This window comes from Nothobranchius furzeri, chromosome 2 (genome assembly GCF_043380555.1).
Source record: "Nothobranchius furzeri strain GRZ-AD chromosome 2, NfurGRZ-RIMD1, whole genome shotgun sequence".
NCBI lineage: Eukaryota > Metazoa > Chordata > Actinopteri > Cyprinodontiformes > Nothobranchiidae > Nothobranchius > Nothobranchius furzeri.
In genome coordinates this window covers 29591120-29615327 of record NC_091742.1, presented here as the reverse complement: position 1 = coordinate 29615327, position 24208 = coordinate 29591120, and the positions used below count along the sequence as shown (strand labels likewise).

The following is a 24208-nucleotide window of genomic DNA, read 5'->3' as shown; positions in this document are numbered from 1 at the left end:
CAGCCTCTGCTAGCTGCAGAGAATTACTCATAAAGTAACTTCGACCGTCGTATTAAAACAGGGTGCCATAAATAAACTCAACTCAGATCAACACACAGTTATGTGTCATGTGATCAGATGAGTCCATGATGTCCCTTTAGGTAAAATCAGACTCTGGGCTGTAAGCGCCTCAGAATCACCATCAAGGACATTATTTAGGACAGAGCTGTAGAGAGAGAGTTGCGACACGCTTTGAACTCGCCGACTCGCGGTCACGTGGTTCATGGAGCTCTCAATAGCTCCAAACATCCCAGCGTCGTAAGTCAGTTTGGACGACGTGTGGTGGGACAAATCACTAAATCAGAATATTGTCACATTTGCCCTGGCGATTTTTGGTAATTATTGAATAATATTATATATAATATATAAAGGAGTTATAATATATAACCCCTTCACAAAGTAGCCTATTTATTTTTTCCCGAGCATTCGTAGGAAGACCTACTGGCTGCAATGGGTTAGGGTTAGGCTTCACAATGCAACAAAATGATGACATTTCATCAACTTACCGGAGAAAATCCTTCCGAAACACCAAAAATGAACTACGGTCGGTGCAGCAGCGGGGCTGTTTGGAACTATGCGAAGCTACATGAACCACGTGACTCCCACGTTCCATTTTTCCTATAGGAGTCTATCGGAGCGTCGCAACGCTCTTTCTGCAGCTCGGATTTAGGAAAAGTGCAAAAGCAGCATTTTTGAAGTTTTCAGCAGGATTGTGTCAGACCTCATTCTGCAGGAATTGCTACATTGTGGCTTTACAAAAAGTGTGTGTGTGTGTGTGTGTGTGTGTGTGTGTGTGTGTGTGTGTGTGTGTGTGTGTGTGTGTGTGTGTGTGTGTGTGTGCGTGCGCACATTTGATTGGCTCCCTAAATAATGCCACCAGGTGAAACGTGTGTAACGTCAGGAGTCAAACATGGCTGATTCCTTTAGAGCAGTGATAGCAGATCTACAGAACAAGCTAGGTTTTGAACGTAAACACAGTCACGGAGCACTTTCTGCAGCTTCTGACACCGTTGATCACAACACCTTCATTAACAGAATTCGTGACTCTGTGGGGATCTCTGGAACTGGTCTAGACTGGTTTAGATCGTACCTTTCTAACAGACGTTACAGTGTCTGTACAAACCAGATCATGTCAGACTCTACCAATCTGCTCTGTGGGGTACCCCAAGGCTCTGTTTAGGGTCCATTGTTGTCTCTGCTGTACAAACACCCTCTTGGACAGATAATTGATTCTTTTCATAAAGTCTCTTAAAGTTAAAGTTAAAAGTTAAAGTCCCATTAGTTGTCACACACACTGGTGTGTGTGCGAAATTTGTTCTCCGCATTTGACCCATCCCCTGGGGGAGCGGTGAGCTGCAGACAAGCCGCGCTCGGGAACCATTTGGTGGTTTAACCCCCCAATCCAACCCTTAATGCTGAGTGTCAAGCAGGGAGGCATTGGGTCCCATTTTTTCTAAGTCTTTGGTATGACCCGACCAGGAATCGAACCCTGATCTCCCAGTCTCAGGGCGGACACTCTACCACTAGGCCACTGAGACCACCTATATGCAGATGATATTCAGCTGTACTGCTCCTTTAAGGATTCTGAGTTTTATAAACTGTGTGAATTACTAGAGTGTCTATCAGCATCACCAGCTGACGAGAAGATAACTTCCTTCAGTTAAACTCTGAGAAGACTGAATGTCTGATCATTGCCCCCGAGAGCACGGTTCCCCGGATTAGTCTAAAACTTAGTTATTTATCCTCTGCCGTCAACATGTGCGTACTACATGAGCTGCCGGCTGAGCTGAAGTATTCTAGCGGCCAACCGAAGTGCTCCGTTCTCCGTTCACATGATTCCAAGATGTATTCAGATGCAGCTCCCTCTCTGCATGTCAGAAAAATAAATGAAACTGTACCATGCGGATCGATGGACCCGCTGTTTCCACTAACCTCTCGTGTTTTTATGGTGTTATACAATTTTTTGACTTTGTTTTTCCGATTTTCATTTATTAGGGTTACACTCTGGTTTATACATATACTTTGATTAATTAAACAAGAGAAGGCGGCAAGCATTCAGATGAAGGGTGTGACGACCACTGATGCACCGTGTTCTCCTGTCGTCAAAACAGATGTCTTCTCAGCTTCACCTAGCCTCACTCGGACTCATGGTGCAAAGTTATTAGAGTCAAAATCACCAAAACAACCAAAGTGACCCAACAGACACGTCATCCCAGAACACTATCCAGATGTCATTTTCTCCACTCCAGCTGCTCCAATGACCATTAGCACCACTCACGCCAGCCCGCGTTCCCTCTGGTTTTGTATCTGCCGGCAGTAAATGGCCATCTTTTACAGTCTGCTGGTTGATTTACTCTAATTACAAAAGTTTATGCTCCAGCGGGGATGATCAGATTGTGTGAGATGAATCAATAAAAAGTCTATTATCTCGACGATTATCTCAAGGTATCTCGCTGCTTCTATCAGATCAAGAGCAGAGACGGGAGCATTACACACACACACACACACACACACACACACACACACACACACACACACACACACACACACACACACACACACACACCCTTGTTCTGTCCAAACTGAACAATAATCTCTACAATTACTATAATTGGCATCTTAACAAAGCCTGCTGATAGTAAGGCAGGGTGAATTAAAACGCACACACACACACACATCTGGGTGTACTCTCACACTCTCTGACAAACACACATATAATAAATTTAACACACACTCACTTTAGGAATAAAAATAACTCCGGCTGACAAACCGGTTAGCAGGCTCGTTACTCCCGTGAAGAGGACCATTAATCGGCTGAATCGCCTGAACGAGGCGTCTCCTGATAAAATGTGGGTCAATCTTCAACAAGTCACCCTGAAAGCTGCAGCTCATCCATACTGAGCAGACCTGATTCCATTCAAAGCTCACCAAACTCGGCGAGCGTAATCGATGAGAGTAAGAGGAGACTTTATCTTCTTCCTGCATTCTCAATGGCTTCATTCAGCAGATGAAACCGAATATCCTCCTCCCTCTAAACGTAAGTAGATCCTTGCAAAGAGACTTTCACTGGAAAAGGTTAAAGCAGCCAGCAGAGAGCATCACCCTCTGTAATAAGATCCCCCAGCTGAGTAGTAGGAGAGGCGTCTGATGTTCCTCTGAGATCTCAGAAGAACTGACTGATGCCAATGTGGACATGGTTGCTGGAGTACTGACTGAAAGAACAAGATCATGAGCACAAGGGACCAAGGTGGGTCTGAGGTGGCCGGCTGATCCTCAGAGACAGAGGGAGGAGTGGAGCCGCTGCTACTGAGGTGGTTTTGGGAATGTGGTCAGCATAGCCTCTGGGGGAGAGGGTTCTGTTCTGTTCTACAGTGAGGACACCTCAGGGAACAGCCAGGACATTGGAGGAACTAGATGGCGAGACAACAGTCTGGGCTTCCTTGCTATGGCTGCTGCCCCCATGAGCCCAACCCAGAAATGTGGAAAACAACTATGTTTATGTTTATGTTCATTTATTTAGCAGACGCTTTTATCCAAAGCGACTTACAGTTTATAACCTATAGGGCATGTTGTGATCTGTGGGGGAAACCGGAGTACCCGGAGGAAACCCACGCATGCATGGGGAGAACACGCAACTCCACGCAGAAAGGCCGCAGCCGAGTTTCGAACCTGCAACCTTCGTGCTGCGAGGCAACAGTGCTAACCACTGCGCCACCATGCAGCCCTAGACAAGCCTTCACCTATTGTTTGATCCTGTTCATTCTTAAAGGTGTACGAAGCAAGAATGACACCCTCTGGTCAAAACTGGGCACTGCAGTCCACGTTTCAAAACAAACAAATCCACTGTGAGTGGACCCCCCCACCCCCCACCCCCCCGGCACAGCCAGAAGAGGAAGTGTGGGCCCCCCTTCCCATGGGCTCACCACTCGTGGGAGGGGCCAAAGGGGTCGGGTGCAGTGTGTGACAGGTGGTAGTCGAGGGCGGGGACATTGGCGGTCTGATCCTCGGCTACAGAAGCTGGCTCTTGGCACATGGAATGTCACCTCTCTGGTGGGGGAGGAGCCTGAGTTGGTGTGTGAGGTTGAGAGGATCTGACTAGATATAGTCGGACTCACCTCAACGCATGGCTCTGGCTCTGGAACCAGTTTCCTTGAGAGGGGTTGGACTTTCTACCACTCTGGAGTTGCTCCCACTTAGAGGCGCCGAGCAGGGGTGGGCATACTAGTTGCCCCCCATCTTGGTGCCTGTACGTTGGGGTTTACCCCGGTGAATGAGAGGGTAGCCTCCCCCCGCCTACGTGTGGGGGGGCGGGTTCTGACTGTGGTCTGTGCTCATGCACCAAACTACAGTTCAGACTACCCACCCTTTTTGGAGACCTTGGAGGGGGTGCTGGAGAGCGCTCCTTCCGGTGACTCCCTCGTTCTGCTGGGGAACTTTAACGCTCACGTGGGCAACGACAGTGAGACCTGGAGAGGTGTGGTTGGGAGGAACCTGATCTGAATTTGAGCAGTTTTGTTACTGGCCTTCTGTGCCAGTCATGGATTGTCCATAATGAACACCATGTTCGAGCATAAAGGAGTCCATATGTGCTCTTGGCACCAGGATACCTTAGGCCGCAGCTCGATGATCGACTTTGTTGTTGTTTCATCTGACCTGCGGCCGCATGTCTTAGAAACTTGGGTGAAGAGAGGGGCGGAGCTATCAAATGACCACTACCTGGTGGTGAGTTCGCTCCGATGGTGGGGGAGGATGCCGGTCAGATCTGGCAGGCCCAAACGTATTGTGAGGGTCTGCTGGGAGCGACTGGTAGGGAACGACTGGCAGTATCCTGTCAGAAGGAGCTGCAAGTCCCACCTCCGACAGAATTTCCAAAACGTTCCGGGGGAGGTGGGGGACATTGAGTCCGAATGGGCTCTGTTCCCTGCCTCCATTGTCGAGGCGGCCGACCGGAGCTGTGGCCACAAAATCGTTGGTGCCTGTCGTGGTGGCAACCCCCGAACCCGCTAGTGGACACCAGCGGTTAGGGATGCTGTCAAGCTGAAGAAAGAGTCCTATCAGGTCAGTTTGGCCTGTAGGACTCCAGAGGCAGCTGATAGGTACCGGCGGTCCAAGCGGAATGCGGCTCGGGTGGTCACGGAGGCCAAAACCCGGGGGTGGGAGGAGTTCGGTGAGACCATGAAGCAAAACTTCTGCATGGTTTCAAGGAGACGGTTTGAAGAAGTTCCGTACACAATCATGCTCACAACAAGCACGTAAACCGTGTAAAAACAGCCCATCAGAGCTGCAGCACGGGTAAAATACCAACCGTAGCTCTGGCACCGTGACTTTGGGTAATACTTCACTTATCAACACACTTAAATGGATATTCCACCCAAATGAAAACTTTTCTGTTGACGTATTTACAATTTTTAACCAACGCACTGAGCCATTTTCCTGACCCGACTGTACTCCTTTAGCTTTAGCTTAGCATAAAACACAGTAAGTGAACGGATCCAGCTAGCATTGTGAGTAAAACAGCCTTTAAAAACACTCCGTAGTGATCCCACTTCTGCTTGGTGGCCTTAATAATCAGACTGACTGCAAATGAAAATGATCAGTAACACAAAGGAATCAAAGGCATCATGTTAGCGATCCAAACCTCCATAACACACACACACACACACACACACGCACTCATACACACACACACACACACACACACACAGACAAAATGACAGCAAGAGAACAAACAGGCATACTGCATCTGCACAGGAGCAACTGGAGCTCCACTAGTGTGTGTGTGTGTGTGCGTGCGCGTGTGTGTGTGTGTGTGTGTGTGTGTGTGTGTGTGTGTGTGTGTGCGTGCGCGTGTGTGTGTGTGTGTGTGTGTGTTTTATGGAAGGAACTTCAGGTCAGTCAGGACCTAAATGTTGTGATCTAAGGTGAGGGTTGGAACTCGGACAGACGCCAGCTCAGACCAGAGCTTAGCTCGGATGTCTATGAAAATCCAATCCGTCAGTTCATGAAACGAGACAAAGATAGTTTAACTCAGCAAAGCAGCTGACCACCTCCTGCTTTAGCTCGTGCATCATCGTAGAGAGTACTTTCCTCCTGCGTAGGGAAACATTTCACACTGAAGAACGTCACAAAAGCATAGCTGAGTGTCTCCATCTAGTGGTCAAAACAGCAAAATGACTCTAGGTGGGATGGGGCCGTTTTCCGACACCAGTACCTAAAACACACCTGGTTTTCAGTACCTGAGTGATCTCATTTAGGAAGAAAAGATCATTTAAATGTCTGATTTTGTTATTAAACTAAACAAAAACAACAGTAAACTATAAATAAACATCTGTCTTTGAGAGCAAGAAAAAGACAAAATTAAAATATTTGTATAAAAAACAGTTATTTCACCTGTTAGTGCAAAACAAAAGTAAGCAGTACAAGTATAAACCATTATATATTTATTCCAGGAAAGAACCCTAACCTAAAATAAAAAGTGTTTGGATCTCAAATAAGAAGCTGTAAACTTGTACATTTTCATAAGCAGCTTCATTTACACGTTTAGCACCTTTTTGTGTCTTTGAGGTGTTCTACCGGTCTTTACTGGTATTGCTGTTGCCTTCAGCAGTGTTTTACCCTATTTTACCGTTTTTCTACATCATTATGTTTGCTGTGCACGGTGGCTTAGTGGTAGCACCCTTATGTAGGTGTATCTGTGGGTTAAACGACGCAGTCATGGTAAGCTTGCCCTGGACCGTTTCGATGCCGTGTGCCTCCTGCGAGAGCGGGGGGGGTGGTGGTGGGCGCGGTTTGCAACTTTCTTAGCTGTGGTGCAAAAATTTCAGGTGTGGCGCATGCCAGCCTGAGCCCATGTAGGGGAAACACGGCCGTTAAGTACCAGTATGTAGGGATGGCTACCTTTGACATTTGAATTGATACCTTACCAATATCCGGTACCTACGAATCGATACCGGTACTTAATGGTACCAATTTTTGATACTTTTGAGTGTTTAATAATTATTTAAATCACTTTTTAACTAAACATATATTATTTTCCCAATATATAACCATATTTGACAAATATGATAAATAACACACAACATGTCGCTGCATGCTTGCTTAGTATGAGGATTGCTGTAAAGACTCTGACACGAGTCAGTGACTCGATGTGACCTGCTGGGTTCCTTATGTAGGAAACTCTTTACTGATTGGCTTAATGACCCGACCTGTGCTGGGATGTTTACTGTGTGAAGGTCCTTGAGACGACTCTCGTCATGATTTGGCGTTTTATAAATAAACTTGAGTTGAACTGAAAAGCTGTATTTGATCATCATCGTGTTGTGCAAAACTCTTCAACATGAAAACTTTAACAAGTGTTTGTAAATGACGCTAAAACAAACCCAGCTCCATGTACTCCTAATCCTCCTCTAACCCCTCTGGATTAACTCTGATGATGAGACCATGTGTTATAAACTACAAATGAAACTAAAGCTAACTTTGATACCATACAACAGTCTGTATTTTAATATTGTGCTGTTTGACAAACTAACCCAGCTCCATGTACTCCTCTACCCTCTGGACCACTGTGATGGTGGTCCTTGTAGTTTTATAGAGCGATAATTACGCTGAAGCTAACATCTCTGCTGTGAAATTAATTTACTGAGCACCTTCATTCCTTTTGCCGTTCATTTCCAAACTGTTTATTTTCCTACTCAGAAGTTGGAATTTCCGAGGGGTAAGCGAACGCACCATTAGCTGAACGGAAGCTAACATATCAAGCTAACGTTATCTTAAATATTTTATTTACCTACCGGAGCAGATTTAGGTGACGACGCCTCACTTAGATCGTTGTTGCTGGTTTCATCATCACCCAGTCACCCATCCATTTAGTGAAGTGGTCCCAAACTTCAGAACGCTTCCTCTCTGCCATGCTGCTTTGTTTACAGCTCGCCCAGAGTGGCTGACGACATCACGCTCTCACGCCGGCACGCAGCACGGGTACCAAAAAAAGTCATGATGTGAATCGGTACTCAGTCGGTACTATGGAATTAGGTCTGTGCCTTAAAAGTACCGAATTCGGTACCCACCCCTACCAGTATCGACCCTTTGCACTTGACGTCACGCCACTCATGTGACCGCCGCCTTCGCCATGATGGACGGCAAAAAGACCGTTTACACCCGTAGAAACTCCAGTGAAGCTAGTCGAAACGAGCCAGTTAGTAGCCTTTTATGGCTTTTATTGAGTAGATTTGACAGTGAAATGGTTTCAGCTTGCTGCGTGGTCGGCTGCACCGAGAGACGAGGACGTAAACTCAACTCGTTTTTTCTTTTTAATAACTTTGATGGAGACTGAGGACGGAGATGATCTGCAGCATCAAGCGGACCAGCAGGCCTCAGATTTGCAGCAAACGTGTTTTTACCGTTCAAGATTAACGTTCATTTATTTCACGAGGAAGACAGGGACAGGGATAAATGTGATGTGTTTATACTAGTTCCTGGTAATCCTGATGGACGGGTGTTTCACCACGGAGGCTGCGCTCCGTCCACTGTAGTGTAAAGCCAGTCAATTATTAACAATATTAAAGCTCCGATGTATGATTATGTGTGTTAAAATGACGTTATTTATTTATTTATATGAGCGTCGGCGTTCAGAGATCTTCTCATTCCGGTGTGGGAGCAGCAGCTGGACCCGGTACCACCACCAGTAACAGAAGCTGGCAGGGATCCGGACCTTTTAACAATCAGCTTTGGTGTAAAGTGAAACGCTGTTTATAACATAGTTATAGATCCAGAGGGGTGAACTTAGGCCAAGTCAGCAACATGTTTACATCGGTGAACAGCTGCAGAGAGAACGTAAGCTAACGTTGCTAAGCTAGTTAGCGTACCGCTAGATGAGTTACTTCTTCTGATAACTGAACTGGGCATGAACCAGTGGAAGGGATGCTGGAGGAGTTTTGTTTTTGTTTTGATCACAAAAACTATTTCAGGCTCTACTTTTTCCTTTGTTTACTACTCGTGTCGCTCACTGGTTACATGCTTTTGCCGTCCAGCATGGTGGACCCACGGGATTAGGTCACGTCAGTGCAAAGGGTCAACTGGGGCATTCGGGAACACTGACACCATTAATGGAAACGGCTCCACTACTTTGTGGAACTGAAGGGGTCTAACAAACCGGTTACCTGGTCAGTGAGCTCCTGCCCTAGACTTCTACAAGGAAACACGAATGCTGCAAACCACTGGTGTTCAGGCTGAGAGGTGTTCCCCACTAAACCTCCTTCCTGGAGGTTTGTAACAAAAACCAGACGATCAGAACGTAGGTGGAAGTTTACCGGTTTTGTGCTGCGATTCTATACTCGTATGTCATTCTGAGTCGAATGAAGATGGAGACGTCCACATGGGGTCCCCTCATCTGTGAGCATCAAAGTTCCTGAGAAGGAAGTGTTGTCCTCCTAACGCAGGCACAGTGGAGGCTGAGGAACAAGCGACAGTGTGCGGTGGCGGTACCTGACGGCCTCAGCCACGTTGTTGGAGGTGTGTCCTGACAGGGCGTCATGGAGGTTCCTGATGAAGAAGTCTCTGTACTCCTCAGGCAGAGCCATGAAGGTCCCACCCATCACGATGAACTCCACCTTGTCCACGCTGTGGCCCAGCTGCTTCAGCTGTGGATTGAGTCAGAATAAAACACTGGTCTGGGGTAGAAGCAGGGAGTGATCGAAAACATTAAATATTATGGTCTGTCTCTCATTAACAGCTGCTCTGGTAACAGGGTTTCTATGCAAAGGCGGAGCTACAAGGTGTTTGTCCCTACTGCTGGTAGGGAAGCTTTAGACTGTTCCTGCGCCTCAGATAAAGCATCACCTGACCTGATCCTGGTCAGACTACCAGGAAAAGCAGGCGCGCCAAACCACAGAACATTAGAAAGGGTTACGGTTTGTTTCTCCCCACGAGGGCCAGAATCACAGATTCTTATTATTTTGTCCTGTAATATGACCGTACCTCACATTTTCACAGCGTTGCATCTAGGGATGCACCGATACGATACTGGTATCGGCAACGATACCAATACCAGTATCGGTATCGGTAAAAGTTAACCGATACCAATGCAGTTGCTTGAAAATGGCTTCACTGTAACTTGTCATTTCTGTTCACCTAATATTTTAGTTTTGTGGTGATTTCCATTCATATGTTTTGCTTTACTTACTTACACAGTCTTTTCCTGTTGAAAGCAGAGAAGAAAATCAAATCTACATTTTTTTGTGTGGTAGAAGTATCGGTATTGGTAATCGGTATCGGCGAGTACTCAGATCCAAGTATCGGTTTGGAAGAAAGTGGTATCATTGCATCCCATTAATGTGATTATTAATTATCTGATGGCATCATTCGGCTCTTTCAGGGTAACAAAGATCCTGACTGGTCAGCAGTATCTGACAGTCACTGGTTAAAGATCTTCTCAGGTAAATAATTATAATCTGTAAAACACTGACCTGCTCCACTCGATGTCTGGTCTGCAGATACGGGTCGTAGCGAGCTCGGATCGCTCTCATGGACGTTGGCTAAAGACAGATGGGACGAAAAAAACAACATTACATTATATTACATTACATTATATTACATTACAATATATTACATTATATTACATTACATTATATTACATTACATGATGTCAAATTCACAAGAGAATGGAAGCGTCTCACCTCATAGCCAGTGTAAGACTGGGTTGAATACTCAAAGTCAGAGTCTGGTCCACCGGGACAGTAGCTGTTAGAATCAAGATGTGAGTACATAGCGGGGAAAGGTATATATACATATATTAATCAGAAAAAGATAGAATGCCTTCATTAACACTGGAGAAGGTCTTCTCATCATCCACCAACTCTTGCAGGAATAACAGAACGACATTCACCAGGCGCTGAAATGGTAGCACGTCCCCGACCTGGCAGCAGGCCTAAAACATTTACAGCCATCTATGGTGCTTAGCCGCTCACATATTAGCAGGTTTGGTGGGGCTGGATGGCACGAGTTCGGTCTCGAATGGGCGGTGTAGTGTTCACATATTAATCCGAGGGACTTCTCACGAATGTGGAGATCCTCGAGCCTGTGGGCGGAGGTTAATACGCGCAGGGAGGTCCGCGGTGTCCTCCATAATAAGGTGAACAAAGGCGAGCATGAGCGGTGTTGCTTTTGGGGACTCTGAGCCACATTTGCTGTGTATGTCCTCATAATCTTGTGCCACACACACACACACACACACACACACACACACACACACACACACACACACACACACACACACACACCTTGGTTCCAGTCTGACCGCTGGGAGAAGAAGAAGAACAGATCGTTTCTGTAGCGCCTCTCAAGATAAAAATCACGAGGCGCTTCACGAAAACAAAAAATATAAAAAAGAATTTAGAAAATGTTTAAAAATATATTTAAAATGAGCAAAAATAGACAATTGTGATTAAAAAAAACTCCACTAAAAAAATGTCGCCTCAGAATTGAAAACGCAAATCCGACCTGTGTGTGTGTGTGTGTGTGTGTGTGTGTGTGTGTGTGTGTGTGTGTGTGTGTGTGTGTGTGTGTGTGTGAAACCAAATTCCGGTCCTGGAAGGTACCGTAATGGACTGAAAATTGTGCAGGCATAATTTTTTTTACATGTTTGCCGTTGCACGTCGGGTGTGAGGAATGGGAGGTTACGATGCTGCGCTCAGGTAGGAGTAGGAGCAACGGACAGCTGGTCTGATCTGCTCTGAGAAGCATTGATCAGAATCTGCAGATCACGTGTTTTTTCAGAGATCAGTAGCAGATTATTGTTCCGGTCGGGGACTGGGAATCGAATTTTTAACATTTGAGCGAGAATATGGTAAATGGCCTCTATCTGAAATAGCACCTTCTAGGCTTCTACAACCCCTGTAGGTGTCATCCACCCATTCACATGCTGATGATAATGAGCTACAACATACCTACAGCTGCCCTGGGTCGCACAGACGAACGCCAGGCTGCCGAACACTAGCACCACCGGTCCCTCTGACCACCACCAGCAGGCAAGCCGGGTTAAGTGTCTAGCCCAAGGACACAACAGCAGCACTCTCTGCCAGGATTGGACCTACAAGCCTCTGATTACTGGACAACCCACTCTACCTCCTGCCCTACTGCAGTCCCCTGAGACCACGCGTCCTGTCTGACAACAGCTCAAAGGCCTCCAGAGCTGCTTGTTTATGAGAGAAAAAACAAACATAATCTCTACTATTTCAGCCAAAATTTAAATCACAATCATTTAACATTCACTTATTCACTCCTATTCTGACCAAAATACTCTATCGCCAAAGTAAGAGCGCCACCAGACGCCCTGAGCAGAATGCGGTGAAACATTTTCAAACATAGCTTCCAGTTCAGCTGAAGCCATTTAAAGTCTACAAAAACTGATAGAAACATCAAAAAAGGAACCAGCGTTTTATTTTGAACAACAAAAGCTGGTTGAAAGACTTACACGCAGATGTTTCCTGTAAAGCTGATGTGAGGACATCGATGGGGTTTACACATCACAGCTACAACTGCAATCTGCCACAGAAACAAGTCTGAACAGGGACCAACAGTACGTACGTACATGTGCTGCTGAAGGAGTGATACCGATAATGCTAACACACCAAACACAACATAGCGTGTTTGCGCCTCTTTTAGACAATATTGTGAAACTTCAGAAGAGGTTTGACGTGTTTAACAGAAAGAACAGACGGATGGAAAAGCATCTCACCCCACTGGCAGTGCGGATGGGCTTAGCTTTGAGTTTGGGCACCAGGACCCGGCGGTACTGAGGTGGAACAGCAGCAATGATGTCCACCAGTCGGGGCTGAGCTTCGAGTCCATATTTCGCCGAGGTCTTGGTCTTCACTCTGTTAGAAAACAAATGACACAGGTTTTGGTTTGGTACAACCAGGAGTCCAGCAGACAACACAGGACCGAGTAGGTTCTCTTAACCAGCTTGTTCGGGTTGTTCCTGTCGGGTCAGAGAGACGCCCACAGATGCTTTACTCATCTCTGACACAGAATCAGTTTAATCAACTTTTTAACTTTTCATCCACAAAGTACAAGAATCTCGTAACTCCAAGTGCTGCTGGGAGTGTGCAAGCATTGTTTATAAGCCACGAAGAGTGTCCTCATAACTTTACATTCATTTTTGACCACTGCCGGTGTCTTTATCTAAGTTGAATAGCAATGTGGTCATCATGCTTAACCTCCTGGGACCCTAACTTGTATTTGGTTTGATTTAAAAGAAAAAAAACATGTCTAGCTATTACAGATTAGTCGACTGTAATTAACAGAAACCAAGTTACAAAAATGTACATTCAATAAAAATTTATTAAATAAAAATGTTGTCAAATAAATATCCTAAAAAAACGAAACACAATAAAACATTTTTTTAATTAAAGTCATATAAAGTGTCTATAAATAATAACAAAAAGGTCTACGTAGAAGAGAATAAAAGTTTAAAGTACACGTATGTGGACACAGGGCCCTAGGAGCTTAAAAGAATTTGTGTTGTCCAAATATTTAGCCTCCATTAAAATATTGAATTTTATGATCTTTCTAACTAGTTCTCATACTGACCCATCACCAGCCACTGAATTAATAATAAGCATGATCCCATTTAGCCTGAGGAACGCTCGGTAAACAAATCAAGGTGTATTTTTGTCTTCCTGTGGAGTTTCAGCTTCAGATCAGTTTATTTTGGTTCTGAATCACCTCACCGGAGCTTTAATCAACGGAAGCTCTGTGTTTCTGTTAAAGAGATCTTACTTATTGAGGTTGATGTCTTTGCCTTGCTCATGGGCTTCAACCAGCTGTCTGATGACATCAGCGATGGTCATCATCATCAGTTCAGCTCGGCTGAGGTCACCTGTCCATCAGAAGCATTAAAATGATTATAATAAACACACAAACAGAAAAGTGGAGTTAAACATTCAACTTTCTCTAATCTAACAATGTTAGATTCATAACCAGCATGCAGAAAAGCAGCACAACGCATTGAGTTGTTGCATTGTGCGCATGGCACATTTGAAAAAAGAACAAATTAGCATCGCTGTTGTTGATGCCAGCGGTTAGCATTAGTCATAGCCACTTTAAAAATAAAATGTTGTTATTTTAAGCAACGTGACAGGCACTCACTCTTTTTCTTGGGTTTCCCCATTTCTTTTTACAAGAACACACAAAATTTAAAACGATACGCTGTTGTTAAAGTGTCCTCATCGCTCTGTCAAACCATTAGCACTGTGAAAATAGTAAACACCACATTTTCACCAAATACGGCTTCGATAAGTACGGCAACAGAAACTGTCGTAAAGCAACGTAAACCCACCTGCTCTTTTTTAACAGTTTTTGAAACGGAGTTCTTGTAATTAACAGAGTTAACGGTGTTTTCTCACACTACGACAGTAGAACGGGCTCTAATTTGTTTTCTGACTTTAATAAAAAACAAAATTAGTTTGTTTTCGCTCCGCTGCTCGGAGTTGAGCTTGTAATTCCTACATTTTCCACGTGATGGCGCCAACCCCTCCTAAACCAATGGCCGAGAGCGCGTGAGAGCAGCTGGAGGCTCGCTGACTAATCTCACAGCAAATCCCTTTATCTGCGCGGTGGCTTGACTGGTCTCTGCGGGAAGTTTCAGGAAATGCAACAGGTGGAGGAGCTCGGGGACTCGACTCTAGTCTGTCGGTGTCTTCAGACTGGATGGTGGACCTGAGGTGACCCGGTGTGAGCGGGTTTGGGGCGTCATGTGAAGCTGTCAGAGGTCATAGTGAACGCTAGTGACCCAGTGTGTGTGTGTGTTTGTTGCCGTTAGCGTGCTAGCTGCGGCTCGTCAAACTACTGAAGGAGTCGGACAACAGCGCACTCCGGTTAGTTCACTGCTGTTTACAGAGGCTTTTTACTCCTGATGCCACGTGTGAGACCTTTAGACGGACTTTTCCACACAGATAATGTATTATATGTGTAATGAAAGGAGAAGTTTCAGTCTAGTGTAATTATAAAGCGTGTTTTCCTGTTTAAATGGAGTTGAACTGGTTTTACTGGTGCTTTGCTGCAGGTCACGTGACGCCATGGATGACAGCAGCCTGAGCGACTCTAACGTGAAGGTGGCTGTGCGCGTGCGACCCATGAACCGGAGAGGTGAGGGTCCTTCCTTCTCGTTGGAATTACTGAGCATCTGCCCAAGAACGTCATTAAGTTTGTCTGCTTCCGCTACCCGTAACTTTATAACACACACATCACGTTCGAACAGGAATGGTGTGTTAGGATGAGTAGACCGCATGTAGAACCGAATCGTGAGGAATTCTCTCTACTGAGGTGGGTTCTGGGTGACACCGGAGGATCTCTGGCTCAGGTCGACACCACAGTAGAGCCATCATTTATGGGTCTTTCTTTTGAGGCTTTTTGGTGTTTATGCCACAAAGTTTGATGTCAGAAACTGAGAGGCAGGTGTGTGGTTACCATGGAAACCCACAGTCGGCAACATTAACATTTCTGTACACTTTATTTGTTACTTTTTTTATTTAAGTGTCACAGTGTTGATGTTTCAGCCAGCTGAAATGTTCCTGCAGCTGCAATAAAGACCACGTATTAATTTAGTGTGTTTAGTTAAAAAACGTGTGCCTTTAACTTTCCTGCTGAGCAAAAGGGAAATGATTCTTGATGGAGGTGCTTTTCAGCCATTATGTTCTCCGCCACTTTCCCACGATGCACTGGGGTTGGCTTTATCACTGATGCACTTGTAATTAGGAGCAGTTCACGCTTTACCCTCCAGCCAGCACTGCTCTGTCCCAGAGTCAAACGGTGTGAACATGAGCAGCTAAATATGTGATGTCACTGCTCCGCCCAATAAAGCCTCCGGATGCCAGGAGGAGTGAGGAAGAGGAGGTGTGTTCCTCCTGCTCAGCTCTGTGTGATGTTTGCACAGACAGACAGGTCCTGGATGAATCATCAGAACCGTTTGTGTTCTGATTAGTGGACCCAACCCTTACTGTTGGCAATCACACGTTTACTCGTTGGTTTTAGGGCTTTAGCAAATAAATTCAACCTGCTTTTCAGAATTTATCCTTTACAGTTTCTGTTGTCAGCTTTTATTTTGAAATGATGTTTTGTAACGTTTGAATTTCTGAACATGTAAAACTAAAAATGAACTGGAAAAACAAGTTCTTAAATAAAGATTTATGGTAAATTCGTTTATTTATGTAAGCAGGTCAAATTGTTTGAGAACATGTTTTTGTTTAAAACCGACCTGGCTGAGATGGGGGACTGGGTGTGTGTGTGTGTGTGTGGGGGGGGGGTGCCTTGCCCAAGGACGACAGGAACAGCCTGAGTGGGGCACAAACCTGCAACCCTCCAGTTGCCGCCGGGTGGGGATCTGGCTCCTCTGCCAGGGTGGTCGGGTTTCTGTTGTGAGGGTCAGAAGGTCGCTTGGTGCTGCTGTTGGTTTGTAACTAGTCAGAAAAACCGCGTGCCCTTTGTGTTCATTCAGAGAAAGACCTGAAGACCAAATGTGTGGTGCAGATGGGAGGCAACCAGACGGTTCTACAGCCAGCCGTCACAAACGTGAGCAAAGGAGACCCTCGGTAAGCTGCTGGATACAACCTCAGCTCTGCTTTAATCAGGAGCCAAACCTGTTGCTGTCTTTGGGCCCATAAAATAAAATCTGCATTTATTTAGTCACACACTGCCTTCTGCCTGTATTTGTCTTTTTAGATTAAGCCCCCCCCCCCTTGGGTGTTAAGCTCACAGACGACTCAGGGTAGTCATTGTTAAATCAGCCCCGTGTGGCAGATCAAGGGCAAAACACTCTGGTTGTGTATGCCATTTATCACAATGTGCCTCCATTATTCTTTCATTGATTGTTGCTGATATTTTTGCACAGAAACTGGTTCTGAATTTAAACTATAAAGCTTCAGATCTACGAAATAGGAATATTATTTTAAATTTTTTCACTTATCTCACATTTATAATGTAACATAATGACGTCTAACAATGCAGGTCTGAGTTAATATATCTATAGTTCAGAGACAGGTGAGTGGGAGTTGTGTGTCAGTGTGTGGGGTTCTCAAAGTCTGTAAATGTGATTTAAATTCACCATTTCATTATCTCACCAGTCGCCAAAAGGTTCTTACGCCACATCCAAAGCTCACTAAAACGTGTGCTTCACTGAAAAAATAGCTGATTGGTTATTTTTTCCAGTCTCCCATCTTTTCCATTGTCTGACTGGATTTTCATTTCTGCCCATTTTTCTTGTCTTTTATTCATCAGTAAAATAGCTGATAAATATTAGTCATAATTTAGTCTTTTTTTGGAGTGTATGTTTTCATTTTTTCTTTGATATAGTTCGCAAAAAGTAATTTGTCATGAAAAAAAAACCTACAATATTTAGTTAACGAAATTTACACTGTTCTCTAGTAGGAATCAATGCCTTGTAAGTCGTACTCTGGGGAGAAATACAGGTCCTTCTAAAAAATGAGCATATTGTGATCAAGTTCATTATTGTGTGTAATGTACTGATAATCATTAGACTGTCATATATATTAGATTCATTACACACAACTGAAGTAGTTCAAGCCTTTTATTGTTTCTAATATTGATGATTTTGGCGTACAGCTCATGAAAACCCAAAACTCCTATCTCAAATAATTAGCATATCATGAAAAGGTTCTCTAAACGAGCTATTAACCTAATCATCTGAATCAGCTAATTAACTCTAAACACCTGCAAAAGATTCCTGAGGCTTTTAAAAACTCCCAGCCTGGTTCATTACTCAAAACCGCAATCATGGGTAAGACTGCCGACCTGACTGCTGTCCAGAAGGCCATCATTGACACCCTCAAGCAAGAGGGTCAGACACAGAAAGACATTTCTGAACGAATCGGCTGTTCCCAGAGTGCTGTATCAAGGCACCTCAGTGGGAAGTCTGTGGGAAGGAACAAGTGTGGCAGAAACCGCTGCACAACCAGAAGAGGTGACCGGAGCCTGAGGAAGATTGTGGAGAAGGACCGATTCCAGACCTTGGGGGACCTGCAGAAGCAGTGGACTGAGTCTGGAGTAGGAACATCCAGAGCCACCGTGTACAGGCGTGTGCAGGAAATGGGCTACAGGTGCCGCATTCCCCAGGTCAAGCCACTTGTGAACCAGAAACAGCGGCAGAAGCACCTGACCTGGGCTACAGAGAAGCAGCACTGGACTGGTGCTCAGTGGTCCAAAGTACTTTTTTCAGATGAAAGCAAATTTTGCACATCATTCAGAAATCAAGGTGCCAGAGTCTGGAGGAAGACTGGGCAGAGGGAAATGCCAACATGCCTGAAGTCCAGTGTCAAGTACCCACAGTCAGTGATGGTCTGGGGCGCCAGGCCAGCTGCTGGTGTTGGTCCACTGTGTTTTATCAAGGGCAGGGTCCATGCAGCTAGCTATCAGGAGATGTTGGAGCACTTCATGCTTCCATCTGTTGAAAAGCTTTATGGAGATGAAGATTTCATTTTTCAGCACGACCTGGCACCTGCTCACAGTGCCAACACCACTGGTAAATGGTTTACTGACCATGGTATGACCTGAACCCCGAAGAGAACCTGTGGGATGTTGTGAAGAGAAAGTTGAGAGACGCCAGACCCAACACTCTGGATGAGCTTAAGGCCGCTATCGAAGCATCCTGGGCCTCCAGAACACCTCAGCAGTGCCACAGGCTGATCGCCTCCATGCCACGCCGCACTGAAGCAGTCATTTCTGCTAAAGGATTCCCGACCAAGTACTGAGTGCAAAACTGAACATAATTATTAGAAGGTTGACTTTTTTTGTATTAAAACCACTTTTCTGTTATTGGTCGGATGAAATATGCTAATTATTTGAGATAGGAGTTTTGGGTTTTCATGAGCTGTACGCCACAATCATCAGTATTAGAAACAATAAAAGGCTTGAACTACTTCAGTTGTGTGTAATGAATCTAATATATATGAAAGTCTAATGTTTATCAGTACATTACACACAATAATGAACTTGATCACAATATGCTCATTGTTTTTTAAAGACCTGTACATCACTGCACACATTTCAGGAACTAGAAGTGAGCCATGTCACAGCTGAGCTTCAGACCATGTGATTTAGATTCTTATTTCCTGATATGTGGACATCTCTCCTCTGATTGGCTAACAGGAACACCACTCTACCACTGACTCTGCTCTGTTGATGTTTTATATCTACAAGTAACACGAGTCTGGAGGAGTTCTGCTGTGCCAATCAGCATGCAGCTCATTAATATCAATGTGCTGGCTGAGTGGGCGGGGCAAACCAGTTCCATCGTAGGGCTTTATTACGGGGTTGTTTCTGGTCATTGATCAGGGCTCCTGGGCCATTGAGAGCAGCTTCCTACGGTAAAACCAGCAGCAGGTCCCCTTTGAAGGAATCCTGGAGCTCTGTCTGCTCTGGTTCTGGAAATGTGAGGTGTGTGTTCACACTGACTCCGCCCCCTTCATTACAAGCTTTCTTTACTGAAGGTGTGTCTGTTCCTGCTCAGTCCTGCTCAGGTACTCCGACATAATTAAGGGAAGGGGGGGCAGGGATTTAAATTTGGGATTCAGGAACAATCGTGCACTGATTGTGTACCTGTGATGTTTCTGTACAACTCTTAATGTTTCCTGTTCGAGCTTCATGTAGATCCTCCCTGGAGGTTTGGGTCCATGCTCAGATGTCCCTCATGGCGTTCCCTAACACACACTTGGGCACCGTCTCTTACCTCTGCTCTGACTTTCTCTTAATGACCTTTTGTTTTTGGTAATGTGTGTGTTACTCTGCCCCGACACGCTCCAGCAGCGGTGTGTTTCCCCTTTGGGGGTGGAGGAAAACAAGTTTTACAGGCTCCGGCGCCCGATGGTTCCACAAGGACTCAAACGTAGAACAGAAGCTAATCTTTAACCCGTTTCTATTCAAACGGTGAGACTCTCTTCCAACGTGCTCTGGAGTTTCTGTTGAGCTCAGGGAGACGTGTGCTGGGTTGGCTTTGTGTGTGTGTGTGTGTGTGGAGGGGGGGGGGCATGGGTACTGACGGGGTGAGATCCGTTTAAGTTTTCTAACTGAGAGCTCGGCAGGATTTAAAAGCAGAAATGAAACTTTAAAAGGAACATTTTCACTCTGGTTGGGAGTTCTACGGTCCTGCTCACCTGTGCTAGTCAGACTGGTCCCCCCCTACACACACACACACACACACACACACACACACTGCTACTGCAACAAGGCTGCAGGAGCAGCATATACAAACAAACCACACATGTATACGACAACGATGTGGGGATTTACACACAGGAAAGATATACCATCGTTGCACAGAAGAAAATTAATGCACACACACACACACACACACACACACACACACACACACACACACACACACACACACACACACACACACACACACTCCCACTAGAGATTCCTCGGTGATGCAGAGCTCTGCCAGCTATCTCAGGAATGTCCTCAGCAGCCCAGGACAGGACAGGACTTAAGGCTGGTCCTTCATAAAAGCACCGGCTCTCACACAGCCCCCCCCCCCCCCCCCCAGCCTGACAACGTGATTATAACTACATTTAACATCAGCCTCGCCTGGAGAACTTACACAATTATTTATGGTTTCGTTTGTTTATTTACAAACACTTGGTGTTTTCATGGCGAGCCCTCAGAGCAGTCCCAGAACGTACGCCCACATTTACCCTGTTGTTGAGTACAGGTGTCAGGTGTATATGTGTAATGTTGCAACAGCCAACAGCTGCTTAATGACATCATAAGCTCAGACACACACCTTAAAGCTGCTGTAGTGAATCCACACAACACTCACCCCTCCCCTCGGGTATCTCCACTGAGACGCTTCTGCCAGAACCGGAAACCAGAGGGAACAAGATGGTGCTGAACACCAGTCACCGTTTTCTAGGTCCAAACATCTTTTGTTGTCTTTGACTTCAGAAGGTTTTTCTTCTGGGACTCTGCTAGTTTGTCCTGAAGCTGAAGTGGTAGCAGCCGGCTGTTTCTCCTCCTCTGATATCATTGAGAGGAGAACCTCTCACACCAGTGGTGTTCTGTTGCTAGTATGTGAGTGTGTGATGAGTGGAGGAGCCAGGGAAGTGCAGCAGGTAGTTTTTCTTTTTAAATCTGCACAGATTTACTCTGTTAGAATGTGGCCATACAATACAGGGAGACGATGAAATATATCACGATATAGTGCGTTACATCCAGCCAGACTATTTTAGTGATTTATTTTTGGACTGAATTTATTGTTGGAAAATTCAATACAGTCTAAACTGATTCACAACATGTTTAACATGAGGTATCTGAACAATAATAATAATAATAATAATAATTATTATTATTATTGTTAAACATGAGGTATCTGAACAATAATAATAATAATAATAATAATAATAATATTAAACATGAGGTATCTGAACAATAATAATAATAATAATAATAATTTAAACATGAGGTATCTGAATAATAATAATAATAATAATATTAAACATGCAGTATCTGAATAATAATAATAATAATAATAATATTAAACATGAGGTATCTGAATAATAATAATAATAATAATAATAATAATAAACATGAGGTATCTGAATAATAGTAATATTATTATTATTAAACATGAGGTATCTTAATATTATTATTATTATTATTATTATTATTATTATTATTATTATTATTGTTAAACATGAGGTATCTGAACAATAATAATAATAATAATAATATTAAACATGAGGTATCTGAATAATAATAATAATAATAATAATAATAATAATAAACATGAGGTATGTGAATAATAGTAATATTATTATTATTAAACATGAGGTATCTTAATAATAATATTATTATTATTATTATTATTATTATTATTATTATTAAGCATGAGGTATCTGAGCCATGATGGAGGGATTTACATTTCAGTGGTGGAAACAAAACCCATTGCACACTTCTGCCAACTAGTGGTTGGCCTTTGAATTGCCCCAAAAGAAAAGAAAAAACACAAATGTTTGTATTTAAATTCTTCCAAAAATTTGATATATGGTTTTTGAACATCAAAATAATATCGCAGGAATGAATATCACAATATATTGCCATATCGATATTTTCGTACATCCCTGCTCAATACAGCAACGCTGCTACTTTTAAATGTGTTCATAATATAAACACGTTGTTAATCTGTGTACTTCCCAAACAAGTGAAAGTGAAACTCAAAGGACAATTTAGATGTGTTTTCTTCTTATTTTAAGGCTTTCCTGAAAATTATTTCCTTTTTTCTTTATTTAAATGCTTTAAAATAGCATTAAAATGCAAGCAACTTCCGGTTCACCTTTACTTACATTGAGATGATGCTATGCCTTCCTGCTAATCCGGTTTATGGTTTTATTAGACGTGTGAACACCAGCTGTCACAGCTTCTTCTGCCTACTGCACCAGATGGGGGATGGGTGATCTCAAATCTGGCCAAAGCTAACATACAGTAGCATTTTAGCTAATTTCCGTACCTGTCTGACAGTGAGGCGATAAACAGTAAAAAGTTGGTTGTATTTTGTTGAAAGAGGTGGGACTCAGTCTTATTTACCTGAAAGCAGACGTAGAGCCAACTCAGAGCCACACAGGTACATTCTTCAGGGCTAAATAAAACTGCTAATAGCAACAAAACCTCACCATGCAAACCAATGGGTATGTGCTACTTATGATAGCTCACCTGATGTTGCTCTCATCATTTCTCCATCACCATAAGCCTAGCCAGGAATAAGGTGGACAAATGCTGCTAGCAGTGATGCTAGCTGCAAAATAAACTGTAGTCTGAGCTACTGCGAACATCCTTGTTGGATGAGAGGCCATTGTGAGCTCCAACAAAGTTTAAGAACAGTGTTTAGTAGTGAAAAAATAAGAGTTCCTATTGAACCCAGGTGAACACTTTGTTGGATCCATGGCGTGACGAACTGAGTCAGAACTGAAGGCAGCAGGGTGCAACCAGCACGAGCTCAGTCCGCTAATCGTGCGGCGTGTTTGGTGCGACTGAACTGGCGGTGGAGTGAAAAAGCAAACTAAAACTAAAACTAACGGTGTCCTAAAGAACTGCCTTCTTGCGGTCATCGCCGTAGCAGAAACGACAGAGCGGGAGTAGCCTCTGGAGCGTGGAGCACGTTCCGTAATTAAATTAGTCATTAACCTGCTGGAATGTGGTGACTGCTGCAGGTGCCGCCACCCTGATGTTCGGGGTGACCGCGGCTTGAACTGATCTGTTGGAAAGTAGAGATTCCAGGAGTTTCCCTGTTCTGCCTACAGTCACATTCCCAACTGGATAGAAAAGCACTGTAAGAGGATTAACACCACTTTTGACTTTATACCCTCCCAGGAGTTGATTCTGTCATTTAGTGGTCATTTATTAATAAAATAACTTAATTAATTGTATGTGTACTGTGCTAATAAAGAAGTTTTACAAAGGCCTTGAGTATTTTGACGGATCTGAGCGTTAGTTAAATCTAATAAACAACAACGTGTATTTGCTTGAGTGAAACATTGCTAGACTTGGTTTTCTCTTATGTGTAAATTCACTGTTTTTATTTAAAACCTGTCATTAAAGCATAAATATTAACTTTATTTTCTCTCGTTTGTATTTCAGGAACCAGCCGAAGGTAAATAAATGCTCCCTATCACTCTACCAAAGTGGCTTTTGGGTGATTCTGACTGTGTTGTTTTTGCCTCCCAGGTCTTTGCCTATGACTACTGTTTCTGGTCTATGGATGAATCCCAGAAGGACAAGTTTGCAGGTTTGTTTGTTTCTGCTCTACATGATGTTTTAACTCCTCTGACTGGTGAATCATGTCCGTTTCTTCGCCTCTGACATGTTTCCTGTTATCTGAAGCTATCTATAGTCTATGAAGGGGTGGCGAGGTACCAGCTACTTCAGACCCTTTACCTGTCTTACCTCACCGTCGTGATTCATCAATCTGAATCAGGCACGTTTCTCTTTAGTCTTAGATCGTTCCAGTCCGAACCGGTTTCTGCATGCTTCAGTCATCACCTCCTGTCTTCAGCTGTTCATCTGAAGGATGCCTCATTGAGATGAGTTAGGGTTGTGTGCAGTGTTGTGCTAGCTATAGCACAACCCCTGAAAGCACTTTGTAACGCAGTCATTGAGTCATTCG

The 24208-nt window shown here is 44.2% G+C and overlaps 2 protein-coding genes across 7 annotated transcripts in view; one reads left to right on the top strand and one right to left on the bottom strand.

Moving 5' to 3' along the window:
- The window catches only part of elp3 (elongator acetyltransferase complex subunit 3), a 29248-nt gene extending 14809 nt beyond the window's left edge, over positions 1-14439 (bottom strand). Inside the window, exons 1-7 of the mRNA XM_015948340.3 lie at positions 14185-14439; positions 13816-13915; positions 12773-12911; positions 12509-12579; positions 10713-10776; positions 10503-10571; positions 9523-9677 (exon numbers count right to left, since the gene is read on the bottom strand). Coding sequence (XP_015803826.1) covers positions 9523-9677; positions 10503-10571; positions 10713-10776; positions 12509-12579; positions 12773-12911; positions 13816-13915; positions 14185-14206 — 620 coding nt within the window. The 5' untranslated portion in view covers positions 14207-14439. The remainder of the gene's footprint in view (positions 1-9522; positions 9678-10502; positions 10572-10712; positions 10777-12508; positions 12580-12772; positions 12912-13815; positions 13916-14184) is intronic.
- Positions 1-24208, top strand: part of LOC107378247 (kinesin-like protein KIF13B) — a 74332-nt gene that overhangs the window by 16300 nt on the left and 33824 nt on the right. For 5 of the 6 annotated variants that reach the window (XM_070545615.1, XM_070545604.1, XM_070545606.1 and 2 more), the window contains exons 1-5: positions 14693-14912; positions 15101-15183; positions 16532-16625; positions 23683-23695; positions 23770-23830. In XM_070545615.1, the coding sequence (XP_070401716.1) occupies positions 15114-15183; positions 16532-16625; positions 23683-23695; positions 23770-23830 (238 nt within the window). In that variant the 5' untranslated portion in view covers positions 14693-14912; positions 15101-15113. Of the gene's footprint in view, positions 1-14692; positions 14913-15100; positions 15184-16531; positions 16626-23682; positions 23696-23769; positions 23831-24208 lie in introns of those variants that run through there. The other variant, XM_070545601.1, reaches the window with a different exon arrangement.